A 23,662-nucleotide genomic window follows, 5' to 3' on the forward strand; every position below is an offset into this window, starting at 1 on the left:
AAGAAACACTCTATAAAGGAACATCCCCATCCTTTTGAATGCTGAAAACCTGTAGTCACACCTGACACTCTGATCCTGCCTACTTAGAGGAGGTGGTGAAAAAACCTGCTTTATACATGGAAATGGTCTGGAGAAACCAGACACTTAGACGGCAAAACCTGAACTTAAACAATAATGACCTGAGCCATATCTTGCAGATTAAGTATTGTGATTATCTAAGCCTTCTTAAGGGCCACAAGCCAATAATCAAAACCTGAAACAGAGCAAAATGAGTAATGAACTTAAGGAGCTGTTTGATGAGTCCTTTAAAAAAGCGTAATTTACACTCAAAATTGTTCTAAATGATGGTAAACAGGAGCTGATTTCTATTATGCAGAATGTAATAACCCAGGAAAGCGCTATTTAAGAGACATGGTCTCCAAAGAATATTGGTGGGCAGACTCACTAAATAGGTTCTTCTGGCTATAGCATAATCTGTTATCAATAAGCAGCAGACCATTTTCCCAAAGTTGTGTGTCATTAAAATAATGACACTCAAGAACAGTTGCAAACATGCTAAGATGGTTTTCACACAGAATACTGACACGTCCACCTTATTGAGAAGCACAGCTCTTAAAACACCATAATCATTCCATTTTTAGCAACCCTGGTGATGAAAATGTATCCATGTGCCCAAATACAACTTTTTAGACTCTTCCAACATTTAAAGTATCAGCTACATTCGAATAGAACTATGTCCAAGGGGCTGGCCTGGTGGTGTAGTGGTTAAGTTTGCGTACTCTGCTTTGGTGGCCTGGGGTTTGCGGGTTTGCATCACGGGCGCAGACCTACACAAAGCTCATTAAGCCACGCTGTGTGGGGCATCGTCCTACACAGAAAATAGAGGAAGATTTGCACAGATGTTAACTCAGTGACAATCTTCCTCACCAAAAAAAAAAAAAAAAAAAAAGTATGTCTGAAAGTTTCATCAATACATAGTCTCATGAACGCCACAGAGCAAATTAAATAGGCGATCATTGTCTAAAGACAGAAGAAGATGGAGCCCAAATATGTAAGTGAACTCCAAGTCATTCACCTAGGTAGGCAGTAGAGCTAGAATCAGAGTATATACTAGTCTCAGAAAAATAAAAGAACTTAAAAAAATCAAAATAACTGAAAAAGGAAGGTGAATGTTTTGCTAGTATATTTCTCTCTCTATATATAGCTTCTCTGTTTCTTCTTTACTACTTCTTTTTTTCCCCCCATTTTTTCTCAAGGAAGATTAGCCCTGAGCTAACATCTGCTGCCAATCCTCCTCTTTTTGCTGAGGAAGACTGGCCCTGAGCTAACATCCGTGCCCATCTTCCTCTACTTTATACGTGGGATGCCTACCACAGCAGTGCCATGTCCACACCCACGATCCGAACCGGCGAACCCCAGGCCACCGAAGCAGAATGTGCAAACTTAACTGCTGGACCACCGGGCCGGCCCTGTTTTTTCTTTACTTTCTACCAACCACTTCTATCTCTTGCTCCAGTCCCTATAAGATGAGGTTTAGATTCAGCAATAAGGACAGATAATGTTTTACTCACAAGACTAGATTATGTCGTTAAAAAAAATAAGCATCTTTTGCTTACAGCATTAAAGTATAAATAAGGATGGACAGATGAATGGACAAATGGACATACACACACACACCCCTGAAATATTAACAATAGCTGTTCTTACCCATAACATTTTTTTACTCTCCAAAGTCCCAGTATACTACAGCAGTTTCTTCATTGTTATTAATATAGAGAAAGTCTAGGAAAGACAGATGTAATTTCCCTATTTTTTCAAACACAAAACAAAATAGTATATGCCAAGGGTACAAAGCTACAACCAAATTATTGTCACTATAAACTGACTCAAGTTTTGAGTTATGGGGAACAGAAAAATCCTTCTAATCCTAATCTAACAATGACTTGCATAATACAAAAAATGATTCTAATTAAAATTTCAAAATAGAACTGAGCTTCCAGCATGATATCCACGTTAGCAATCCCTAAGGTACTTCCCATGTGCACTGTGATAACACAATAATCATACCCTAATGTGCTGCTGTTTGCTTATAAGCATGCTTTCTCTTGCAGATTTTCCTTTCAACCCACAGGACTAGAGATGTCATTAAAACAGAACTAATGGACAAAGAAAGATAAGAAAAATGGATAGGGAAATATATATGTAAACAAGATAAAGACAAATATATATTTTTACATTCACATATGAAACAGTTCTCAATGGGTTTTGCCAAATCATCTTTTAGCAGGAGTTAAAAACACACAGGGCAAATGAGAAAAATATTCATTACCCTATTTAAACATCACCTTTCCAAATATAATCTGTACTATGGTTTATGTTTTATGACAAAGATCTAATAAAACTATTTTTATTGTAAAAAGCAACATACCACAATTTCTCCAAAGCGCTGGAAGATGTTGCGAAGATCATGATAAGTAGTGGTTTTTTCAAGGTTGCCAATAAAGAGGGTTCTTGTTGCTTTAGGGTGAAATTCATCTATCCTTTCATCCAAAGGACGAAATTCATTTTCACTTTCCGTTTCTGTAAGTGGGATGCGGGCGGAGTAAAAACAGAAGAGAGTGTTGTAATATGTATTTATATTTCATGGGAAAATCTACATTTAAGAAACTAAATGTCTGAAATGTTAAGCTTCAATACTCATACAACCTGAAAAATTATACACACCTTCAGAAATAGCTGACTCTTATTAACTCCAAAGCAAAAGGGGACTACAAAGGCTAAAGAAATTTGTCCAAAAAATTAGGGAGAAGTACACTTCATTCGATCTTTAAAATAGAAAAGTGGACTGAATTTTAATCTGCTAAATTGATTTGTTTTAAAAATAGTCACTAACACAAAAACAGCTTTTAAACCCCAGCAAAAATGGTAATTATTTGAGCTTAATCTTCGGTTCCAAAATTTTTATTTATTTAATTTTTTTTTTTTTTAAAGATTGGCACCTGAGCTAACAACTGTTGCCAATCTTCTTCTTGTTTTTCCTTTCTGCTTTTTCTCCCCAAATCCCCCAGTACATAGTCATATATTGTAGTTGTGGGTCCTTTTAGTTGTGGCACGTGGGACACCACCTCAGTGTGGCCTGATGAGCGGTGCCATGTCCTCGCCCAGGATCCGAACCAGTGAAACCCTGGGCCGCCACAGGGGAGTACACAAACTTAATCACTTGGCCATGGGGCCGGCCCCAGCTTCCATAATTTTGTAGTAAGCTCTCAATGTGGAATATAAGACTACAGTCTCAAACACACATAAAATTCAGCAGAAAATAGTCTCCAGCTTCATTATTTTACTTTTCAACATTTTATAAAATAGTTGGCATTTTATGTTTTTCATCTAATTAGCATAACCCAACTGTCTCAACACAGCAATTTTTAGATACAAGAATAATAACTGTAGGAAAATTGACTGAAGCAGCACTTCAGAAAGAGTCTAAATGACTCTAAGGTTTCTATTTCTTATGATCAAAAGCCCTGGTTTAATGTCTAATTCAATCAAAGGCTTTCTCTGAAGCTCCATTTATTACCTTGGTGCAGAGAAGGACATTCAACATTTTCTTGATAATAATTGTAATACAGATGTCAACTATACTTCAATAAAAAAATTAAAATTTAAAAAATAAAAATACAGCCTATATGTTCTTTTCTTTTTTTTTTTTTTTTAAAGATTTTATTTTTTCCTTTTTCTCCCCAAAGCCCCCCGGTACATAGTTGTGTATTCTTCGTTGCGGGTTCTTCTAGTTGTGGCATGTGGGACGCTGCCTCAGCGTGGTCTGATGAGCAGTGCCATGTCCGCGCCCAGGATTTGAACTAACGAAACACTGGGCCGCCTGCAGTGGAGTGCGTGAACTTAACCACTCGGCCATGGGGCCAGCCCCTATGTACTCTTTTCTTAATGTAAAACAAACCCATCCAAAAAAGTTAATATTTAATCCACAGTCTGAAACAAAGTGTTTGGTGTCAGCCACTGAATATTACTGATGATGTGAACAACACTGGTATTAAAAAGACTCAACTTCTGAGCTGTTGAGTGAACTCAGCCAGAACACATCTCACTTTTGATTCCAGCTGGATAAGAGGTAATGGTAGTTCAGCTTAATCTTGCCAGTGTCATCAAAGAAAATGTACTTTCACAGAGTCAGGTGGACCCAGAAACTGCCCACGGCTCATATGCTTGTCTCTGTATTTTCGTCATATCTCATAGGGGTTTATCTCATTTCAAGCTCAACTACGTTTTCTTCAAACTAACTAACAGAGGCCACATATTTAGGAATATTTAAAAAGGAAGAAAAATGAAAAGAAAAAATAATTCAGACACATCTTGAGGTTGGAACTCCAAAAGGCAGCATCAGAAGGATAAAAAGCATGATTTGCAACCATTAAAATCTGTAACAACTTCATTTCCACCACATAGCTCAGCAAAAATTTCAAAATCAGAAATTCAGTTTAGGAAAGAAAAAAAAGAGTATATTTTCCACATGTAATCTATTTACTCTTCACGACTAGTTTAAGTCTTAATACCCCCATGTCATTGAAAAAAACTCTTCTTTCCTGCAATTTCATGTCTAGGGGCTTCTAATACGGTGCACAGGAGCAAGAAAGCACAATCTCAGAAGCCACCAGGGGTCTATCTGCAAAGCTGGGTTTCTTAGATTTGGATCTTTTTAATTCCAAGAGGTCCTTGGCCTAAGAAGCAATCAGCTCCATACATTTCAATACAAAACATTTATGACTTAACCATCCAAGAGCATAATTCCAACCAAGTCTCCATATTCAGACTCAACTGCTTTCAAATATCTCATTCCACTGGTGTTTCATGTTGTCCCATCTGGACAAAGTACCTTCAGCTTTCCTATCCTGAACTAACCAAGCTTCCCAAAATCTTCACTGGCAGGTAGTTAAAGCCCAGTGACATCCTGGGTGCTAACTAATTAGGTAAAATGCTTTTTGACAATAAAAATCTCAAGTTAGCCCTACCACTTGGAGACCAGAGGATCACCTATTGATAACGACCCTGAATTAGATCCTCACTACTTAATAATTATATATGGCTCTAAAAACCTGTATAGATTATATGACATTCTAAATATTATTCAAGTCAGTTCTGACCTATTCCAAATGTGTTAAATAAGAATTCCTGAGTTGCTCTTGGCCCAGTATAACTTAGGACAGTACATCTCAAACTTGGCAGAGGAGGGAATGTGAAGGCGTAACCTATAATTCCTTTGAAAAGATAATATTCTTTTGAATTCCTACATTTTATCATAAAATTATGCATATTGCAGTCTTCATTCTAACAACTCTGTGCCTATTTTAATACACAAATAACACTTACACGTTCTTGTCAGGGAAATTCTATTTTTTCCTCTTAATTGTCAAATAAAATGACTATTCCAAGATAAGGGGCTATGTTTACCCTATAAATTCCACTCAACATCTTAAAGTTCAATTGTCTCAGCTGCATGACGTGACTGCATAATTTTAACGTTTCTATTCATTCCTCTACAAATTTGCTCACAGGTTGCCTTAAATCAGGGGTTCCCAATCTTGAGTATTGAATTCTGAACCAGTATGCTAGGGTGGGGTCACAGAGTCTGCATTTTAATCAAGCACTGCGGGTGGTTCTGAAACAGGAGAAATACTGACCTAAGCCATGCCTGAGAAGACTTCCTGCCTTAAAATAGGTCTTATAGGTAGGTTCAAGCTAATAAAATGTCCCCTTGATATTCTCAATGGGTTGCACTCCTAAGACTTAGTCTTGTTTCTTTGTCACTTATCTTTCAGGGTCATGGAAGCTAGAATAACAGACGCAATTTATGTTGGGCATAATGGAAAGACAACAGGTCTAACTAGGATCTCAAATCAATCTAACAAGTAGTCTGTTTTCTAATTCATGATAATTCTGTTGTCATTCTCCTAGGACCTATCTCCTTATCTCAATCAATTCAATCCTTTTGGGAAGGCAGGAATTAACAAGGGTTAGCTTAACTCTGCCTTTCAGACTCTTAAAAGTCAGCATTTCTCCCATATAGAGAAACAGAACAATCTTTACCCTCACTAACCAAAACTACATCTTTTATTAAGTTGAACAATAAATGTAACACTCTTTAAAACAGAAGACACTGGAAGAGCGCCAATAAATAAAGCTGGAATAGTGTCCACATTCAGGATAATATGCTGCCCTTTCATAAGCTGGAATACAAATTACACTCAGCTACCTTGTCTCTTACCTGGCCCTATCCATGCTGTTACTTCAATCTGCATGCCAAAGAAAAGTTTTCCTTTCGATGCAGTCAATGCTTTTTCTTGGTCCTCTTGCTGCCGAAAGAATACCAGACCGTACCTCTCTTCTGAAGCTCCATGTATCTGCACTGAAGTCACCTTTCCAAATTTCTTAAACTCATGGAAAAGGCCATCTTTAAGGCTTGTATCTAAACCCCCAAACAAAAACAAGTTGCTTATTTTTCTAATTTAGTTACAACTCAATAAGTAAGCTACTAAATCTTTAGCCTGATTTTTGACCTAAGTTTTGTTAGCATTAAAACATTACCTTTTTCAAATAAAATAACTCTAAAGAGGCATTCTGGAGACTACTGTACAATTCAGAAAATAAACTAGGTGTTAGAAGATATTACTGATTATTTGTTAGGTAAGAATGATATTATGGTTATGCAGAAAAATGCCCTTATCTTTTATAGATAAATACAAAAGTATCTTTCTTTAAGTTGGTATGAAATGATGTAACATCAGGGATTCACCTTAAAATAAAGAAAGAAAAGGCAACAAAAACAAGAAAGAAAAACTGAGACAGATAATGCAAGTGTGGCAAAATACTGATGATTTTTTAATCTGGGGTATGGTGTAAGGGGAGTTCATTTTGCTACTCCTACTTTTGGGTATGTTTAAATTTTTATAATAAAAACTTTACACAGACACACACATATGTACATATACATATATAAAGCTTTTAAAGACTTGAGAAAGTAAGCCATATTTCATATTTCTAGCTTTCCAAGAGTCATGTCAATGATAAAACTGCATGGGAAGTAGCATGTTAACATGCTAAACAACTTTAAGCCCTTTCACAGATGAATCATACCATTCGGGGGTCTTGTGTTTATTTGCTTCATTATCAAAATTAAAATAGTACAGAAAGACAAGCCAATTTTACCCCCATCCATTCCTAAATTACCAAGTAATCCAAATCAAAAGCTCATCAATATTTGTGTACAACATCTCTATTCACAAACTTGGTATGTAGATCTTACACGCTGTTTTAATAAATCAGTAATCACTGAAATACACTAAGCTAAGAAATACTTACATTGGTCTTTGCTGGTATGACCATCTACTAACAGTTGTTTACATACTCAATATGCCTAATGTAGCAGTAACAGTATATTATGGTCAACTGTCAATTAAAGATATCAGAAGTAAGGGAAAAACGACAGTATAGCTTTTAACTAGACTTTTCCATTATTCATGACTTTCCTCATTTAAAATGTTAATATTTTGAAACGGGTTTCCTATCATAATTTTATGTCCAAAGTTATTTCGCGTAACATGGGACTCCAGACCAATATAATAAATCTAACTAGAAGCAGTATTTCTACAATTTCATCATATCAAATTTCCCCTAATATCAAAATACTAAATCCAGAAAGCATGGTTTATTCAAAAGTAAACCGTGGTTTCTTTATACAACATGTACCATACAATTATTATGTGTGTGTGTATGTGTGTATATATATATATATATATATATATGCATAATAATGTATACGTACATATATATGTGTATATAAGAAGTACAAATAAAATAACAGGCAATCTTTATATATATAACAACCTAGAAACTACATAAAGTTATAATACTCCTTTACTTTTTCTTACATGGCATTAAATATTAATGAACCACAAAAATAAAGCTTGTTGTCACTACAAAGTATAAAATTCAACTTGCTCAGTCTCTCATTCCCCAATAGTAGCAGAAAGGAAAATACAGTAACACAAAATTTTACCTGTAGAGCGTACTGGAAGATTCTGAACCTTGATCCCAAAACTTTTACGAGGCTCATCTTTTTCCAGGGCTGAAAGCAACTGGGAAGTGGGTGCTGGGACTGCTGCAGACTGAACTGATCGGGCTGGAGAGTCATCACTTGAGCTACTGCTAGAATCAGTGCTGCAGAAGGGCAAAGAAAATTTTTAGTGAAAAGATAAACAAAAAATAAGTAGTATATAAAACTCTTAAAATCGACAAGTGGCAACAATTAAAAGGTCTTAATTTTAGGTCTACGATTTGTGGATACCCTATCTTCTCCACATCTCGTTGATATTCCACCTTCAGAGACGGCAGAAGACAGCAAACACTGGCCTGAGAATGTAGTAGCAAAAGTAACAACATTTTGCCACCACATGCCACCTAAAGACAAATGTTTCATTCTGTGCAAAATTTGAACAAATTTTTCGAAATGAAATACTACTAGTAAATGTGATTCACTTAAGGGTAATAACAATAAAATAGTGGATATATGAGTTTTGGATTCAGGAATCTCAATTCAAATCTTGGCTCAGCTGTACAGCATGTATCCTTGGACAAGTCACTTAACCTCTTGCTAAGTCTCAGTTTCCACAACTGTAAAATGGAAATAATTTAAGAGTACCTATCTCATTAGGTTAAGAATGAAATAAAATAACCCACAGGTTTACAGAGTTTGGAATATCACAGCATTCAATAAATAAAGTGGAGCCAGCCCTGACGGCCTAATGGTTAGAGTTCAGTGCTCTCACCACTTTGGTGGCCCAGGTTTGTTTCCTGGTCGTGGAACCACACCACTCATCTGTCAGTTGCCATGCTGTGGTGGTGGCTCACACAGAAGAGTGAGAAGGATTTACAACTAGGATATATAACCATGCACTGGGACTTTGGGGAGGGAAGAAAAAAAAGAAGATGATTGGCAACAGATGTTAGCTCAGGACAAATCTTTCCCTATTAAAAAAAAAACCTAAGAAAACTAAAAATCATTTTAAAAACCAATAATAAATAAAGTGACACTCTTCTGCTGCTGCTGCTACTACTACTATACTACCTCATGGGTAAATTAATTTTTAGGAAAACATAAATATCCAAAATAATTTGCCAGGTAATTTAAATTTTTAAAGGACTAATGAAGAAATATTATGTAAGTTACTTGAGGTTTGTTAGTTTAGGCTCTTTTCTCTGTGAATAATGTTGGAAATGAGAGTCACTGAAATTGAATTTATTACTCTCTTCATTTTGTTTTTTTTCTGAGCTACCAACTATTGCCAATTTTTTTTTTTTCTGATTTTTCTCCCTAAAGCCCCCTGGTACATAGTATATACTTTAGTTGTCGGTCCTTCTGGTTGTGACATGTGGGACGCCACCTCAGCATGGCCTGACAAGCGGTGCCATGTCCACACCCAGGATCCGAACCGGCGAAAACCCTGGCTGTCGCAGCTGAGTGCATGAACTTAACCACTCGGCCACAGGGCTGGCCCCAACTCTCTTCAGTTTAATATAATCCTCAGAGTGGGAGACAGCTAGTTGAAAGATAAAGAGAAAATGTTACCAACATGGTCAGATTAAGAGAGAGATATACTGGGCCAGCCCAGTGGCGCAGTGGTTAAGTGCACTCATTCTGCTTCAGCAGCCCGGGGTTTGCCGGTTCAGATCCCGGGTGCAGACATGGCACCACTTGGCAAAAGCCATGCTGTGGTAGGCATCCCACATATAAAGTAGAGGAAGATGGGTATGGATGTTAGCTCAGGGCCAGTCTTCCTCAGAAAAAACAGGAGGATTGGTAGCAGTTAGCTCAAGGCTAATCTTCCTCAAAAAAAGAGAGAGACTTAAACAAGTTTATTATGCCTGAGAACTATGTGAGAAACATAAAATTCTCTTTTCAGGACTGGATGTGGAAGATTGGATTTGTGTGTTTTAAGTTCTTTTATAATATCCTCAAATAAATTAATAAAAAGCTATTTTATAGGTTCTGCTATTTACAGGTTTCTGAAATTTTACTTCATACTCTACCCTCCTTGTTGTGGAAGCTTTATCCTTTAAGCAAATAACTCCAGGGGGTTAATCCACCTTAAGCACATTCACCAGAGGAAAGACCCAGATAGTTGCTAAGACGACAGCTCTCACATCCAAGACAATCTCTAAACCAGCTAGATGGATAAGTCCAACCCTAAGATCTGAGATAAATTTGCTATTGATTTTTAAAAAGTAAAGACATAAATACTATAAGAAAACAGACTGCCATAACTAAGAACTTACACAGCATTTTTATTTAGCTCTCATGGGCTAAGGCAAAAGATGAAAACTTCACTGGCTTATCACAGCTTTCTGCAGTTTGAAACATAGGGAAATAAACCTATGCCAGTAAGACCTAAAAAAGAGATATCTAAGTTACAAAATACGAACTACTAGGGATAAAAGCCTCGCAACAGAACTACAAGTCCTCATTGCCATGCCTCCTATAAATGACTGGGCTTCAGTCTTTCCATCCATAAAAAGAAATTTTTCTCTAGATCATTCAGAAAAAGCAGTGTTACTAGTAATAAGTGAATAGGATACTATATTTTCATTCAAATTAAGGGTTAACAAAATTAATCTTTTATTTTTAGCACAGAAGGAAAAAAAGTCTATCATATGTGTTAAAGTACTCCAAGCAACACAAGATTATTCACAAGGCCACTAGATGACTACAGTATAGAAAATGTTACATGATTTATCAACTTAATTCCAATGAATCATAAAATAACCAGTAAGGAAAATCCTTTAACTACAATACTATGTAACACTAATATTATATACACCAAAATTCCTGAGCAATAAAGGGTAAAGAAGTAAACAAATATGGGCAAGAGTAGAATTTCTGGCTACCGAAATAATTAATGAGGCAGCAAAAAGAAAGTTCTGTGTAAGTCTGTATTATAAAAATGAACAGAAAGATGATCAATCAACGCTAACTATGATTTTAAAGTACAAAATAGTGACAGAAATTAGACTTGTTCTAAGCGTCATCACACACTTGGTGAATTCCCTGCTACCACGCCAATTTTAAAACAATGTAGAATCTAACTGGGAAAATTATCTGCTGACTAATTTAAAGTAATAACTAGAAAGGGGGAAAGGTGAATTATAAAATGATACAACTTTTGAGGTCACATTTTGATATGCTAACCCTAAACTGCAATGTACATTTCCAGTAGAGTCTATTAAACATACTATGAATTTTAAAATCCTAAGTCAAAATGAGGTCACAAATTTAGACCCCCTCAAATACTTTTCAGTCCTACAAAATGGCAGAAAGCCCAAATGTCCAGAATATGTGTCAATTTTAATATTAAAAATTCTTATTTTCATAATTTTGTTACAAGAGTCACAACAGTTCATCGAACCATATAATATATAGTATTTAGCTGTTTCTTAAAAGCCAAAAGTACTTAACCAGAAGCTGTTCCAATCTAAATTGTCTTCAAGAAGCAGTAACGATGGTACATCTGCTAACAGTTTTAGGAAAGGAGACTTTAAATTTACCTGCCACATCAATATCACATTTTCAATGCCAATTAAAAGTCTAAATGGTAACGAACTTGAGAGAAATATAATTTAAAAGAAGTCTAGTTATACTTTTCCTAAGCACATAGGACAATTAAGGCTGAAGTACTTCTTATGTGTCCTTATAATTTTTGATTAAAATTAGTAGGAAAACTAAGAAGCAGATCTGATCAAAATTTGCCTAATTGAGAAACATAAGAATAAGCAACTGCTTACAAAACTCTTGTTAAACAAACAGAACATGGGATGCCAGGATTCTCTTAAACCAAATTATCACGTCAAATAATCAACTATCCCTGTTTCTACAGGCATTTTATACACAGAACTATCCGAAGTATTTGACTCTTAACACTGAAAATGTCAATGGGTAGGCACTGGATGTACTATTTGTAAGATGACTCAGGGCTAAACTTGTTCAGACACAAGAGTAACATCCAAGGACTGACTTCTGCATCCATTTCCCTATATTATCTGTAAACATTTGATTATAATAAATATGCATCTATGTCATTTTTTTTAAAGCTAGAAGATTAAAAAACATTTAACTGGGGCCAGCCTGGTGGCCAAGTGGCTAAGGTTGCGCGCTCTGCTCCAGCGGCCCAGGGTTTCACCAGTTCGAATCCTGGGCCTGGACATGGCACTGCTCAGCAAGCCATGCTGAGGTGGCACCCCACATGCCACAACTAGAAGGACCTACAACCAAAAAATACACAACTATGTACTGGGGGGCTTTGGGAGAAAAGGGGAAAAAAAATTAAAAAAAAAAAAGCATTTAACCAAATTAAGAGACAAAAATCTGGCATAAAGGGATTTTTTTTTTAAAAAAGAAGCAATTAAAGCAACTAGAAAATTTTGCAATTAGAAGTTAAGAGGGCCCATTTGTTAAGAGCAGATTTAATCTCAAGTGACAATTTTCCAACAATCTCTATTCTCTTCCACCAGGAGCTAATAATTTCTTCTCTCTACATAATCAATATATATGAGTCAAAAGGGAAAAGACGCAAAATGCAGATTTTCCACCAGACTTGGGCAATTCAAAATGTGCCCACTGTCCTCGATGCTTCCATCAAATGAGGAGGATTATCATCTAATTTCTTAAATGAAATGTATCCTCACATTAGATAATAAACTGTCTATAACCAATTTTTTACAGGTCCAAATTTTCAAGACGATCATATCTTCTTAGTGCAGGAGTTCTTTAAATGTGGTCTGAGGACCTGTGCGGGCCCCCAAGATCCTTTTAGGGGGTCGGGAAGGTCTTCCCTATTTCCATTATATATCTGTGTGAGACCAGATTTTCTTCATATACTTCACACAAAAAACTCATAATCACAGTTTGAATACAGATGTAGTTATGAAAATCTAGCTATCTTATTAAGCCAGACACTAAAGAGATTTGCAAAAAGATAAAACAATGCCCCACATCTCACTATTTTTTGCTTTAAAAAAGCTATGTCATACCAGTTAAAGATCTAAAATTACAACTGACTAGAGAGGTTCCTCCCCAGAAGCAGACAACATCTTGAGGCAGATGGCTCTCCCAAGATCATGGATGAAGATCTTCACCTCCAGTATGAAACCTTTATTCCTTTTGTGTTTTCGCTACTTGCTTTTTTTCTCTGTTAATGCACAGGAAGACAATGCTTCTTAACTCTGCAACTGTCGCTAAACCTACCACTAAGGCCATAGCTGCACAACCAGAGACCCTAGAATGTCTTGCTAAGGCGGTTTTATTTTTTTAATTATTTTTTATTTTCCTTTTTCTTCCCAAAGCCCCCCGGTACATAGTTGTGTATTTTTTTTAGTTGTGGCATGTGGGATGCTGCCTCAGCATGGCTTGATGAGTGGTGCCATGTCCGCGCCCAGGATTCAGACAGGTGAAACCCTGGGCCGCTGCCGCCACCGGAGAAGAGGAACATGCAAACTTAACCACTCAGCTACGGGGCCGGCCCCGCTAAGGTGGTTCTAGATAACATAATTGCTTAAGATTACTTATTGGCTGAACAAGCCATAAGTCTATGCCATAGCAAATACTTCCTGCTGGACTTGGATCAGCAGCTCTGATATTGTACCAAATACAAGAAATTAACAAACAAGCCTCTTGGCTAAACCAGGTTGATACCCCTTCAGGTACATTTTTTTATTTTATTGGTTTGGTTCATAGGGGGCCCTGACTAAGGAGCATACTTTTCAGTCTCTTGGTATTAGCCAACTGATAGCCACATTGTAGTCTCCCTGGTGGGCTATGCTCTTTCAAATCTTAAATTCACGTTTGCAGCCATCAGCAGGACATCAGATGGTCTCACCGCACTTGGAGAAACAGAAACAAGATGAACAGCAAAAATAATTCTTCCACAGACCGACATCATAACCTATGAGTTTCACGACAAGACAAGAACAAGACAACAACCTGATGGTGACCAAGAGTGGCACTAGTACCAAATTTCTGGTTAACGTCTCAGTATGAGAGGATGACCAAAAGAGAAGAGTTGATAAATTAATTAAACAGGGAGGCCATTAGACTGAGGGTGGTTCTCATACCTTAGCAGCCTACCTAAGGAAAGCAAAAGCTAAGCCTGTAAATGCCTCAAGGTTAAGAAATCAAACCTAAAGACAACCAGTTATCAACAGCCAATTAGGCTTTTCCAAATAAGGCAAACGCTTAAGTTATAAGTGATCAAATAATTTCCTTGTTTTGCTTTTGCCTTTTCTCTATAAACTTCCCCTAGTTCTTGTTGGTGGAGTGCTCCTAACCACTTCCGGTTTGGCACTGCCCATTCAAGTTGATTTTTGCTAAAACAAACTATTAAAATTAAAACAGAGTTATGTCAAATAAATTAATTAATAAAAAATTCAAATTAAAAGTCTTAATTTCTAATATGGCAAATGTTAATAGACATTACCTACAATAAACAAAAACTAATTCAAGAATGTTTAAAAGGGTCCTGCGCCCAGAAAGTTAAAAGAAAAACACTAGTTTAGTAGACAGTCTTATGTGATCCCAATTCCATTTTTAACTCTACCACTTCTGATGTAATCTGAATTAAGTCTTTGTTTTTTATAAGAAAAAGAGGAAGGAAATACTCAAATGTGTGGTCTAGTAAGGTACCTCATTTTGCCTCTCTAAACTTTAATTTCCCTAGTGAGTTACCAGACCTCATGACCTTCAAAGTCTTGCTAACTGTAGGGTTCTATGATTCTCCACCTACCTCCAACCTTCCATCTCTGATAACTCCTAAACACCTACAGGATCAAGTCCACATTCTTAAACAAGGGAAAGAGGATCCTTTACAACCTTTTTTTCCTGATTAGATATATAAGTCCTTGGTTAAATTACTTCTTTAAACCTTAATTTTCTTGTACAGACATGGACAATGACATTTTGGTCAACAATGTACTGCATATACGACGGTGGTCACATAAGATTAGTAGTATCAGATAGCCTAGGTGTGTAGTAGGTTTTACCATCTTTGTGTAAAAACACTCTATGTTTGCAGGACAAAATCGTCTTAACGATGCATTTCTCAGGAGTATCCTCCCTCCCCGCCGCCACCCAAGCAACTCATGACTATGTAAATGGTGATAATACCTACCATATGTGAGGAGCAGAGGTGAGGATTTATCGAGTTAACCATTATAAAGTGCTTAGCACTCTGCCAAGCATATAGCAAGCATATGAGAGCTCTCATCCATACCCATTCCTGTTGAAGGGACCCTCCTTGACTGCCCTGCCTTCAAGGATTAGCTCCAAAGTTAACCTTCTGCTCTGTAGCTGTTTGACTCCACCCCACAGCATTCACTGGTCTCTTAATTGTGTATTTCTAAGCCTCTTTTACTACAATGTCTATCTCAAATCCCTTCACTCCGTATTGTAACTACTCATTTACTAGCCTCTTGAAAGTCCAATACTAGATTCATCTTTGTAAACACAGAGCCTAGTATGGTGCCCGATATGTAAGGGATGTACCTCCAAGAAATTACTGATTTGAATTGTGTATGCAATTGAAATTAATGCCTAGGAAAATACACCAAGCTCAGTAAAAAGAAGGTATTAACTAAACTCGGTATCTAAGAGTGAAATGAAAATTTCTGATAAAATGTTACTTTGTTGCAGACTGCAAAGTATTTCTTCTTTAAAGTTTCATTAATTATTCAAGAAAAATAATGGCTGTTCTAAGGTTCTAGAACTTGAACTGACACATATTAATAACCTGACTGAAAAATCACTGATATCTGTAAAAACAAAAATGCCTCATAGATCCCATTATCTAGAACTTTGTGGAAGATGATTTTTAAAAATATACATTTTCTGGGATGAAAGTAAAAGCACAATTAAAACAATCACAAAAACATGTTTTAAACGTCTAACAAAGTCCAGAGACTTTGGATGCACTATTCTATTTCATTCACAAATCCTATAATTATGAATATCTACATCAGTGGCTCTCACTGAGGGAGATTTTGACCCCCAAGGGACATCTGTGGTTGTCACAACTGTGAGTGGGGTGAGGCTTACTGCCATCTAGTGAGTAGAGGCGAGGGGTACTGCTGCATCTTACAGTGCATAGGACAGCCCTCACAACAAAGCATTATCTGGCCTCAGATGTGAATAGTGCCAAAGTTGACAAACTCTGCTACATTATTTCTCTGTCTGCTTTCCCTTTTCCTGAAAAATCTAACATGCTAATTTTAAGCTGCAATTCAAACGTGATCCTTAAATTGACTATTCTTATTACTAACAAATCATTTCATAAATCATCTTTCAATAACCCGAAACTTAGAGGACAAAAAAGTGAAGAATAAAGGTCAACTTCTGAAAACCAGACTATTCAAGAGGAAGACGGGATCCGAAATATCCTGGTGTGACTCAACTTTGGAAACTACGATAAAAAGGGAAACCGCAAATAGCTTTTTACAACACGTGCTTGGCCATGTCAATAATAGGTCAAAGTACCTGTAGACAAAACTGTTTCATCATTTTAAACAAATGATGAGTGGAATATACAGTACTGCTACCCCTATTCTAGTAAGGTTTACATCAATGAAAACTATTCCATTCAAATTAAAATGATTTCTTAGCTCAATAGCTTTCTTTACCCTCAAACTAGGGATTTAAGGTGGTAGTTTAGTATCACAATTAGATTTTTCCTCACCAAAGAACCATGTCCAGGAGAAATTAGTAAAACTTCTATTTTGCATAAAAAGCTTAATGGGTATTTTGTTTTATAACTTTAAGACACTTTAAATTTGCCTTTAAAAATGACGATGTAACTCAACAGCAGAAAAACCACCAACCAGATGCAAAAATGGGCACCTCTGAAATTAAACAGTTATTTTCCCAAAGATATACAAATGGCCAAAAAGCACATGAAAAGATACTCCACATGACTAAACATTAGAGAAATTCCAATCAAAACTGCAAAAAGCTACCATTTCGCACTCATTAGAATGGCTATTATCAAAAAACAGAATAAAACAAGTGTTGGCAAGGATGTAAAGAAACTGGAACCCTTGTGCACTGCTGGTGGGGAGGTAAAATGATGTAGACGCTGTGGAAAACGGTATGGCAGTTCCTCTGAAACAGAATTCCCATATGATTCAGCAATTCCATTTCTGGGTATACAGTCATCCCTCAGTATCTGGGGAGGATTGGTTGCAAGACTCCCTGCCCAGGATACCAAAATCCAGGGATGTTCAAATCCCTTATACAAAGTGGAGTAGTATATGCATATAACCTACACATATACTTTAAATCATCTCTAGATTACTTATAATACCTAATATGATGTAAAATGCTATGTAAATAGCTGTTATACCGTTATTGTTTAGGAAATAATGACGAGGAAAAAAATGTCTGTACACGATCAGTACAGAGACAACCACTGTAGGCCTTTCCATCTGCAGTCGGTGCAGAACTCTCCGATACGGAGGGCCAACTGTATCACTAAAAGAACCGAAAGCAGGGACATGAACAGACAGTTGTACATCCACATTCACAGCATGAATTAATAACCAAAAACTGAAGCAATCAAGTATCCATCAACAGATGACTGGATAAACAAAATACGGTATCTACATACAATGGAATGTTATTCAGCCTTTAAGAGGAAGGAAATTGTGACATACGCTACAAGTTGGATGAAACTTTAAGACGTTATGCTAAGTGACATAAGCCAGTTACAAAAAGCCAACTATTGCATGATTCAACTTATGTGAGGTAACTAGAGTAGTCAAAATCATAGAGACAGAAGTAGAAAGGTGGTTGCCAGGGGCTGGGGAGGAGGAGAAGGGGGAGTTGTTGCTTAATGTACATGGAGTGTCAGTTTGGAAAGATGAAAAGGCTCTAGAGATGGCTGGTGGTGATAGCTGCACAACAATGTGAATGTTAAAATCACTGAACTGTATACTTAAAAACGGTTAAAGTGATAAATTTTATGTTATTTTACCACACACACACACACAAAGATGACCTAAGAAGTAAAATACAAAGTGAGCATTTCTTCTCTTTGCTCCTTAGAAAAAGATGAGATTCCAAACCAGTGGACCTAACAGGCTATCTGCTGCTTTTTGTCAAAAAAGCTCTGCTGAATCAAGGGTCTTACAACCTGGTTTATCCAGGTAAAGTTCCTCAGAAATGATTTTAGAGAAATGAGTCAGCTCTAACTGGTGATACTGCAACTACTGCAAAAGAAACAAGGAAAACACTGTTAAGACAACTGTATAAATGATCAATTAAGCTCTTTAGAGTCAAAGGTAATAAGAAGTTGTCTAAATTCTTTAAATTTAGGGTACTCGTTAAGAAAAACTAGGAACCGACCCAGTGGCTGAGTGGTTAAGTTGGCGCACTCCAGTTCAGCGGCCCTGAATTTTGCCAGTTCAGATCCCAGGCACAGACACAGCACCACCGCTCATCAGGCCAGGCTGAGGCGGCGTCCCACAGAGCACAACCAGAGGCACTCACAACTAGAATCTACAACTATATACTGGGGGTGCTCTGGGGAGAAGGAGGAGGGAAAAAAAAGCAGCAGCAGCTTGGCAACAGGTGCCAATCTTGAAAAAGAAAAGAAAAACTGTATTGATACATTAAAGAATGAAAACGCATTTTTATTATGGAACCAATACTTTAATTTTGTTTTGGCCCACAGATTTCTTCTATCATTGGAAACTACAAAGACTTCTAATGGGAAAAGATCTAATTTTTTAAAAAGATAATGATTAACTGAATTGGAGCGAAAATGACAAAAAAGGAAAGCTTTCTCTTAGTAGACAAAGGTAGAGGCAGAAAGAGAACCAGAATCCACTGACAGTCATTTTTCTTTTTACTGCAATCAGCTTTTACTGCTGATATAAAAAATGAATAATTTATTTCCTAAGGATTTCTTAGTAGAAAATCTAGACCTCAGAAATTAACTTTTCTTGAGTTCTAGTTTCATCTAGCCTTTACCTATGAGCATCTATAAATATCAAGCATGTCTAAACCTTAGATAGGTACTGGCTCCACTTTATAGGTAGGTAAGATTAAGACAATATAAACCTATTTATTGTTCATGGTCATTAAAGTAGTGGTAAATTCAACCACAACTACTAAAATAACTGGTTTTATTTCTCTTCCTAGTCTTAAATCCAAAAGTTTACATAAATGAGAGAAAAAACAAAATCATTAAAAACTACTTTTTAAAGAATGCCTTATTTTGGCAGGAAGTAATGTTTAAAATGGAGGTTAAACATGCTATATGTGGTAGCTTTCTCACAAAAGATTAAGAACAAGTAACCGTGGGGTGGGATGCAATTACAGCTGCAGTTAATGTTATAAAGCTCACTACTGTCTTTAGGTGAGGTTAAATAAAAGGAATATGCAAGCAGGGAATTACAGGATGACTGCCGGATAAATAAAGCTTACCCAAAAAACCCTGAAGGAATATTATTCAGTCTTAAAGAAGGAAGGAAATTCTGACATTTGCTACAACACGGATAACCTTTAAAACATTATGCTAAGTGAAATAAGCCAAATGCAAAAGGACTAATATCAGATGATTCCATTTATCTGTGGTACCTGGAGTATTTAATTCATAAAGATAGAAAATAGAAGGGTGGTTACCAGGGACTGGGTGAGAGAAGAAGGGGAAGTTCCTGTTCAATTGCTACAGAGTTTCACTCTGGGAAGATGAAAAAGTTCTAGAGAGGCATACACTGCTGGTGGGAATGCAAACTGGTGCAGCCACTATAGAAAACAGTATGGAGATTTCTCAAAAAATTAAAAATAGAAATACCATATGACCCAGCCATCGCACTACTGGGTATCTATCCAAAGAACTTGAAATCAGCAATTCCAAAAGTCCCACACACCCGTAAGTTCACTGCAGCATTATTTACAATAGCCGAGACGTGGAAGCAACCTAAGTGCCCATCAACTGATGACTGGATAAAGAAGATATGGTATATATGTACAATGGAATACTACTCAGTCATCAAAAAGAATAAAATCGTCCCATTCACAACATGGATGGACTTTGAGGGTAATATGTTAAGTGAAATGAGCCAGACAGAGAAAGACAATCTCTGTACAACTCCACTCATACGAGGAAGTTAAACACGTAGACAAAGAGAACAGATTAGTGGCTACCAGGGGAAAGGGGGGAGGGTGGGCACAAAGGGTGAAGTGGTGCACCTACAACACAACTGACAAACAATAATGTACAACTGAAATTTCACAAGGTTGTAAACTATCCTAATCTCAAGGAAAATTTTAAAAAAGTTCTGGAGAGGCTTGATAGTAATGACAACAATTTTTCTAATAACAGCAAAAATGGAAAGAGGCTATGCTCGTATTAATCTATTACTAAGAAGCATGTGGCTTATTTTCTGGTGGGCTTTAAGGGGGCCTAAAATTCCCTAGTTAACTTTAAGAACTGTAAGATGATGGACTAGCAGAGACCTAGTCACAAAGTGCTGCTTACCATTTTATGTTCAGATTTTTGAGGAGGCAGATACATGATCAGATTCTGCTACAGATTCTGCTAAGGACAAAACTCATAGTGGGTAAAGTGAAAAAAATATTTTTCTAAGTATTCTCACTCTATCCAAAACAACCTTGGCCCTAGAGTACACTTTTAGCTTAAATTCCAAAGAGCGTGGGCCCACAAACTCATGGCATTCTTGGCAATCTCTTAAAACTCAGAAAACCCGCTACTCAAGTAACTCAAAACAAAAAGGATCAAACATACATGCTCTGTGACAGTAATAAGCAGATATAACGTGTCTGCCTAAGGAACAAAAAATCCTTCTGCATGACAACAAAGCCACATCATGGGATGCTTTATTCAAGAGACAGACTGAAGAGAAATCTAAATTGCCAATTATTAAACAATGGGATTTTCTCCTTCCCTTAACTGTACACAGTATAGAAAACCAGATATATTTCTTGTATGGACAACTAAAATGTTTCAAAAGGCATAAACCAAGAAAGCGTACAGATTGAGTGAAACTGTGCTTTTTTTATTCCAAATGGTTACACACAACTGCTGGAGACTTTACCAAAACAAAATTAAATTTGAACCTTGGGTTTTGCCTTTTTCCAATTTAACTTGAGTACTAATTACATCTCCTACCTATCCAGAATAAAGAAGAAGTTTGCTACTTCCCACTTTTGAACTTTCAAAGCAGTTCCAGACCCAAGAGGTTAGAAGGAAACCTAACTCCCCACCAGGAAGCCTAAAGTCATCTACTGTTTGATGCACTTGTTTATTTACTTATAAATGACTTCAAATTACTCACTACGAAACTCCAGCGTAAAGTGGTACAGTCGTTTTGCTTAAACAACTCCTCTGCAGTTTCTTCCAGTGGAAACAAACACAAAGCTACAGTCCAAACTGCTCCAACCACCATGACACAGCACATTCAGGAGGTTAGTCTGCCCCTCCACCAAGCACTGAAAATAACATCCAAGAATCTTGGAACTCTCCAGTTTTGGTCATATAAATCATGTCTAGAAGCAACACGGGTGTCTATTAAATGTGTGTCTTATTCTAATTCCAACACTAGAATTCCACTGTATATTAACAGACATATTTTAAACCTCTATCAAAAGTATTAGCCATCACATAAAAATTTATCTTCAGGTTAAGATTTTTTTTAATTAAAAAAGATTACTCTGGTTAAAATGATTTAATTTTCCTCTTAGGGGATTAAACTAATTTATTTAGGGGCTTAGATATTAAAGTTTTCAACAGCTGAAACATTCTCTTGGTCACTCTGGAAATCAACAGGTATTTTAGCCTGACCAATACCAAATTTGTTAAAGTAGTTCAGTCAATACTTTAGGCTTAAGAGTCCCAAGAGCCTTTTCCATTAACCCATAATTTAAAAAAGATAGAAGGGTCCTGAGAATTTAAAAAAAGAAAGAAAAATAACGGATGCTATTCTTCTTTAAGCAAAATGGAAAGCACTTAACTAAATGGATGTACAAATTATTTCATGATGTTATATCTTGATACAACTTGGTTCTAGAACAGTGCTGTCCAACAGAAATTTAATAGAAGCCAAAAATATAATTTAAATTTTTTAAGTAGCTATGCTTTAAAAAGTAAAAAGAAGTAGGTGAATTTTAATAATGTATTTTATTTAATGTAAAATACTCAAGATATTTCAACATGCACTTAACATAAAAATTAATACATTTTTGCTATGTGTTCAAAATTCAGTGTCTATTTTTTTAAATAGTTCTACTGAGATATAATTTAACACCATAAAACTGACCCATTTTAAAGTGTACAATAAATGGTTTTTAGTATATTTATGGAGTTATGCAATCATCATAATGTAACTTTAGTAGCTACACATCACCCCAGAAAGAAACCTCACATCTATTCGCAGTCACTCCCCATTCTCTTCCAGCCCCAGCAACAAGCAACCACTAATCTACTTTCTGTCTCTACAAATGCACCTATTCTGGACATTTCATATAAACAGTTATATAACATGGTCTTTTGTACTGGCTTTTCACTTAGCATGTTTTTGGAGGTTTATCCATGCTATAGCATGGCTCAGTACTGGTACACAGACTAGCCAAATTTTAAGTGCTCAATAGCCCCATGTGGCTAGTGGATACAGTATGGGACAAGCTAATTCTAGAACTAAAAATATGCCCAATAAACAAGCATATCGTCCTTTAAATAAGAAACCAAATTAAAGCCATTACAATCCTTAAAGAAATGTCACTTATGAGAGGTAACGCTTTAGAGGTTTACCAACATTTAAAAATAATTGTTATAGTATATATAAAACCATTGAGAAAAACCTGTATCAGGGTGTTACCTTGATAAAGTCACTTACACTTCTCATAATTCCAGATAACTCCAACATATGAGCAAAATGATTCCTAATTGCATAAATTTCCACTTTAAAAGTACAGAGGAATTAATACAAAAAGTGGAATTCAGTTCCAGGGTACTTACCACTTTAAACTTTAAGATCTATCTTTGTTAACGATTTTTTTAAAAACCCACCATCCCTTGGTCAGGATTATATCAACAATGCACGTAAGTTTAAAAAAATTTTTTTTAATTTAATGGCATTAAGAAAAATTCAAATAGTTATTAACTAAGACAAATTCTAAAAATGTCCAACCCTATTTTATGGAGCTATATATGTTTTCCCACCTGATTCTAACAATATATGTCACTACCCTGATCTTAACATATATTTCTAATCTCCTCTTCTACACCAAGAAATGTTTTTAGAGTACGACTCTGAGATTCTTAGGAAAAACCCACTCTGTTTTACAAAGTTAATTTAAAAATATATTTCACTTACTATTTTATCTACCTGGAAAGAGTAAGTTCATTTATTGTACAAAGTGGATTTAGAAAAATGTTCTATAAAGGTGACTGTATGCAATTTCTAGCAGCAGTAAATTCTAGTAGCATATAACTTAATGAATGACTAATAATTTAAGTAAAATTACCAGAGGGTGCTCTTTCTCTGTTTTCTCACAGAAGAAGCAATCATAAAACTACTCTTTACAGATAAA

The 23,662-nt window shown here is 36.2% G+C and overlaps 1 protein-coding gene across 13 annotated transcripts in view; it reads right to left on the reverse strand.

Annotated features, from left to right (window-relative positions):
• Positions 1 to 23,662, reverse strand: part of SPEN (spen family transcriptional repressor) — an 87,423-nt gene that overhangs the window by 20,298 nt on the left and 43,463 nt on the right. For 12 of the 13 annotated variants that reach the window (XM_070602178.1, XM_070602152.1, XM_070602131.1 and 9 more), the window contains 3 exons: positions 8,072 to 8,232; positions 6,281 to 6,481; positions 2,429 to 2,580 (listed from right to left, as the gene is read on the reverse strand). In XM_070602178.1, the coding sequence (XP_070458279.1) occupies positions 2,429 to 2,580; positions 6,281 to 6,481; positions 8,072 to 8,232 (514 nt within the window). Of the gene's footprint in view, positions 1 to 2,428; positions 2,581 to 6,280; positions 6,482 to 8,071; positions 8,233 to 21,408; positions 21,565 to 23,662 lie in introns of those variants that run through there. The other variant, XM_070602225.1, reaches the window with a different exon arrangement.

This window comes from Equus przewalskii, chromosome 2 (genome assembly GCF_037783145.1).
Source record: "Equus przewalskii isolate Varuska chromosome 2, EquPr2, whole genome shotgun sequence".
In the NCBI taxonomy this organism is placed as follows: Eukaryota; Metazoa; Chordata; class Mammalia; order Perissodactyla; family Equidae; genus Equus; species Equus przewalskii.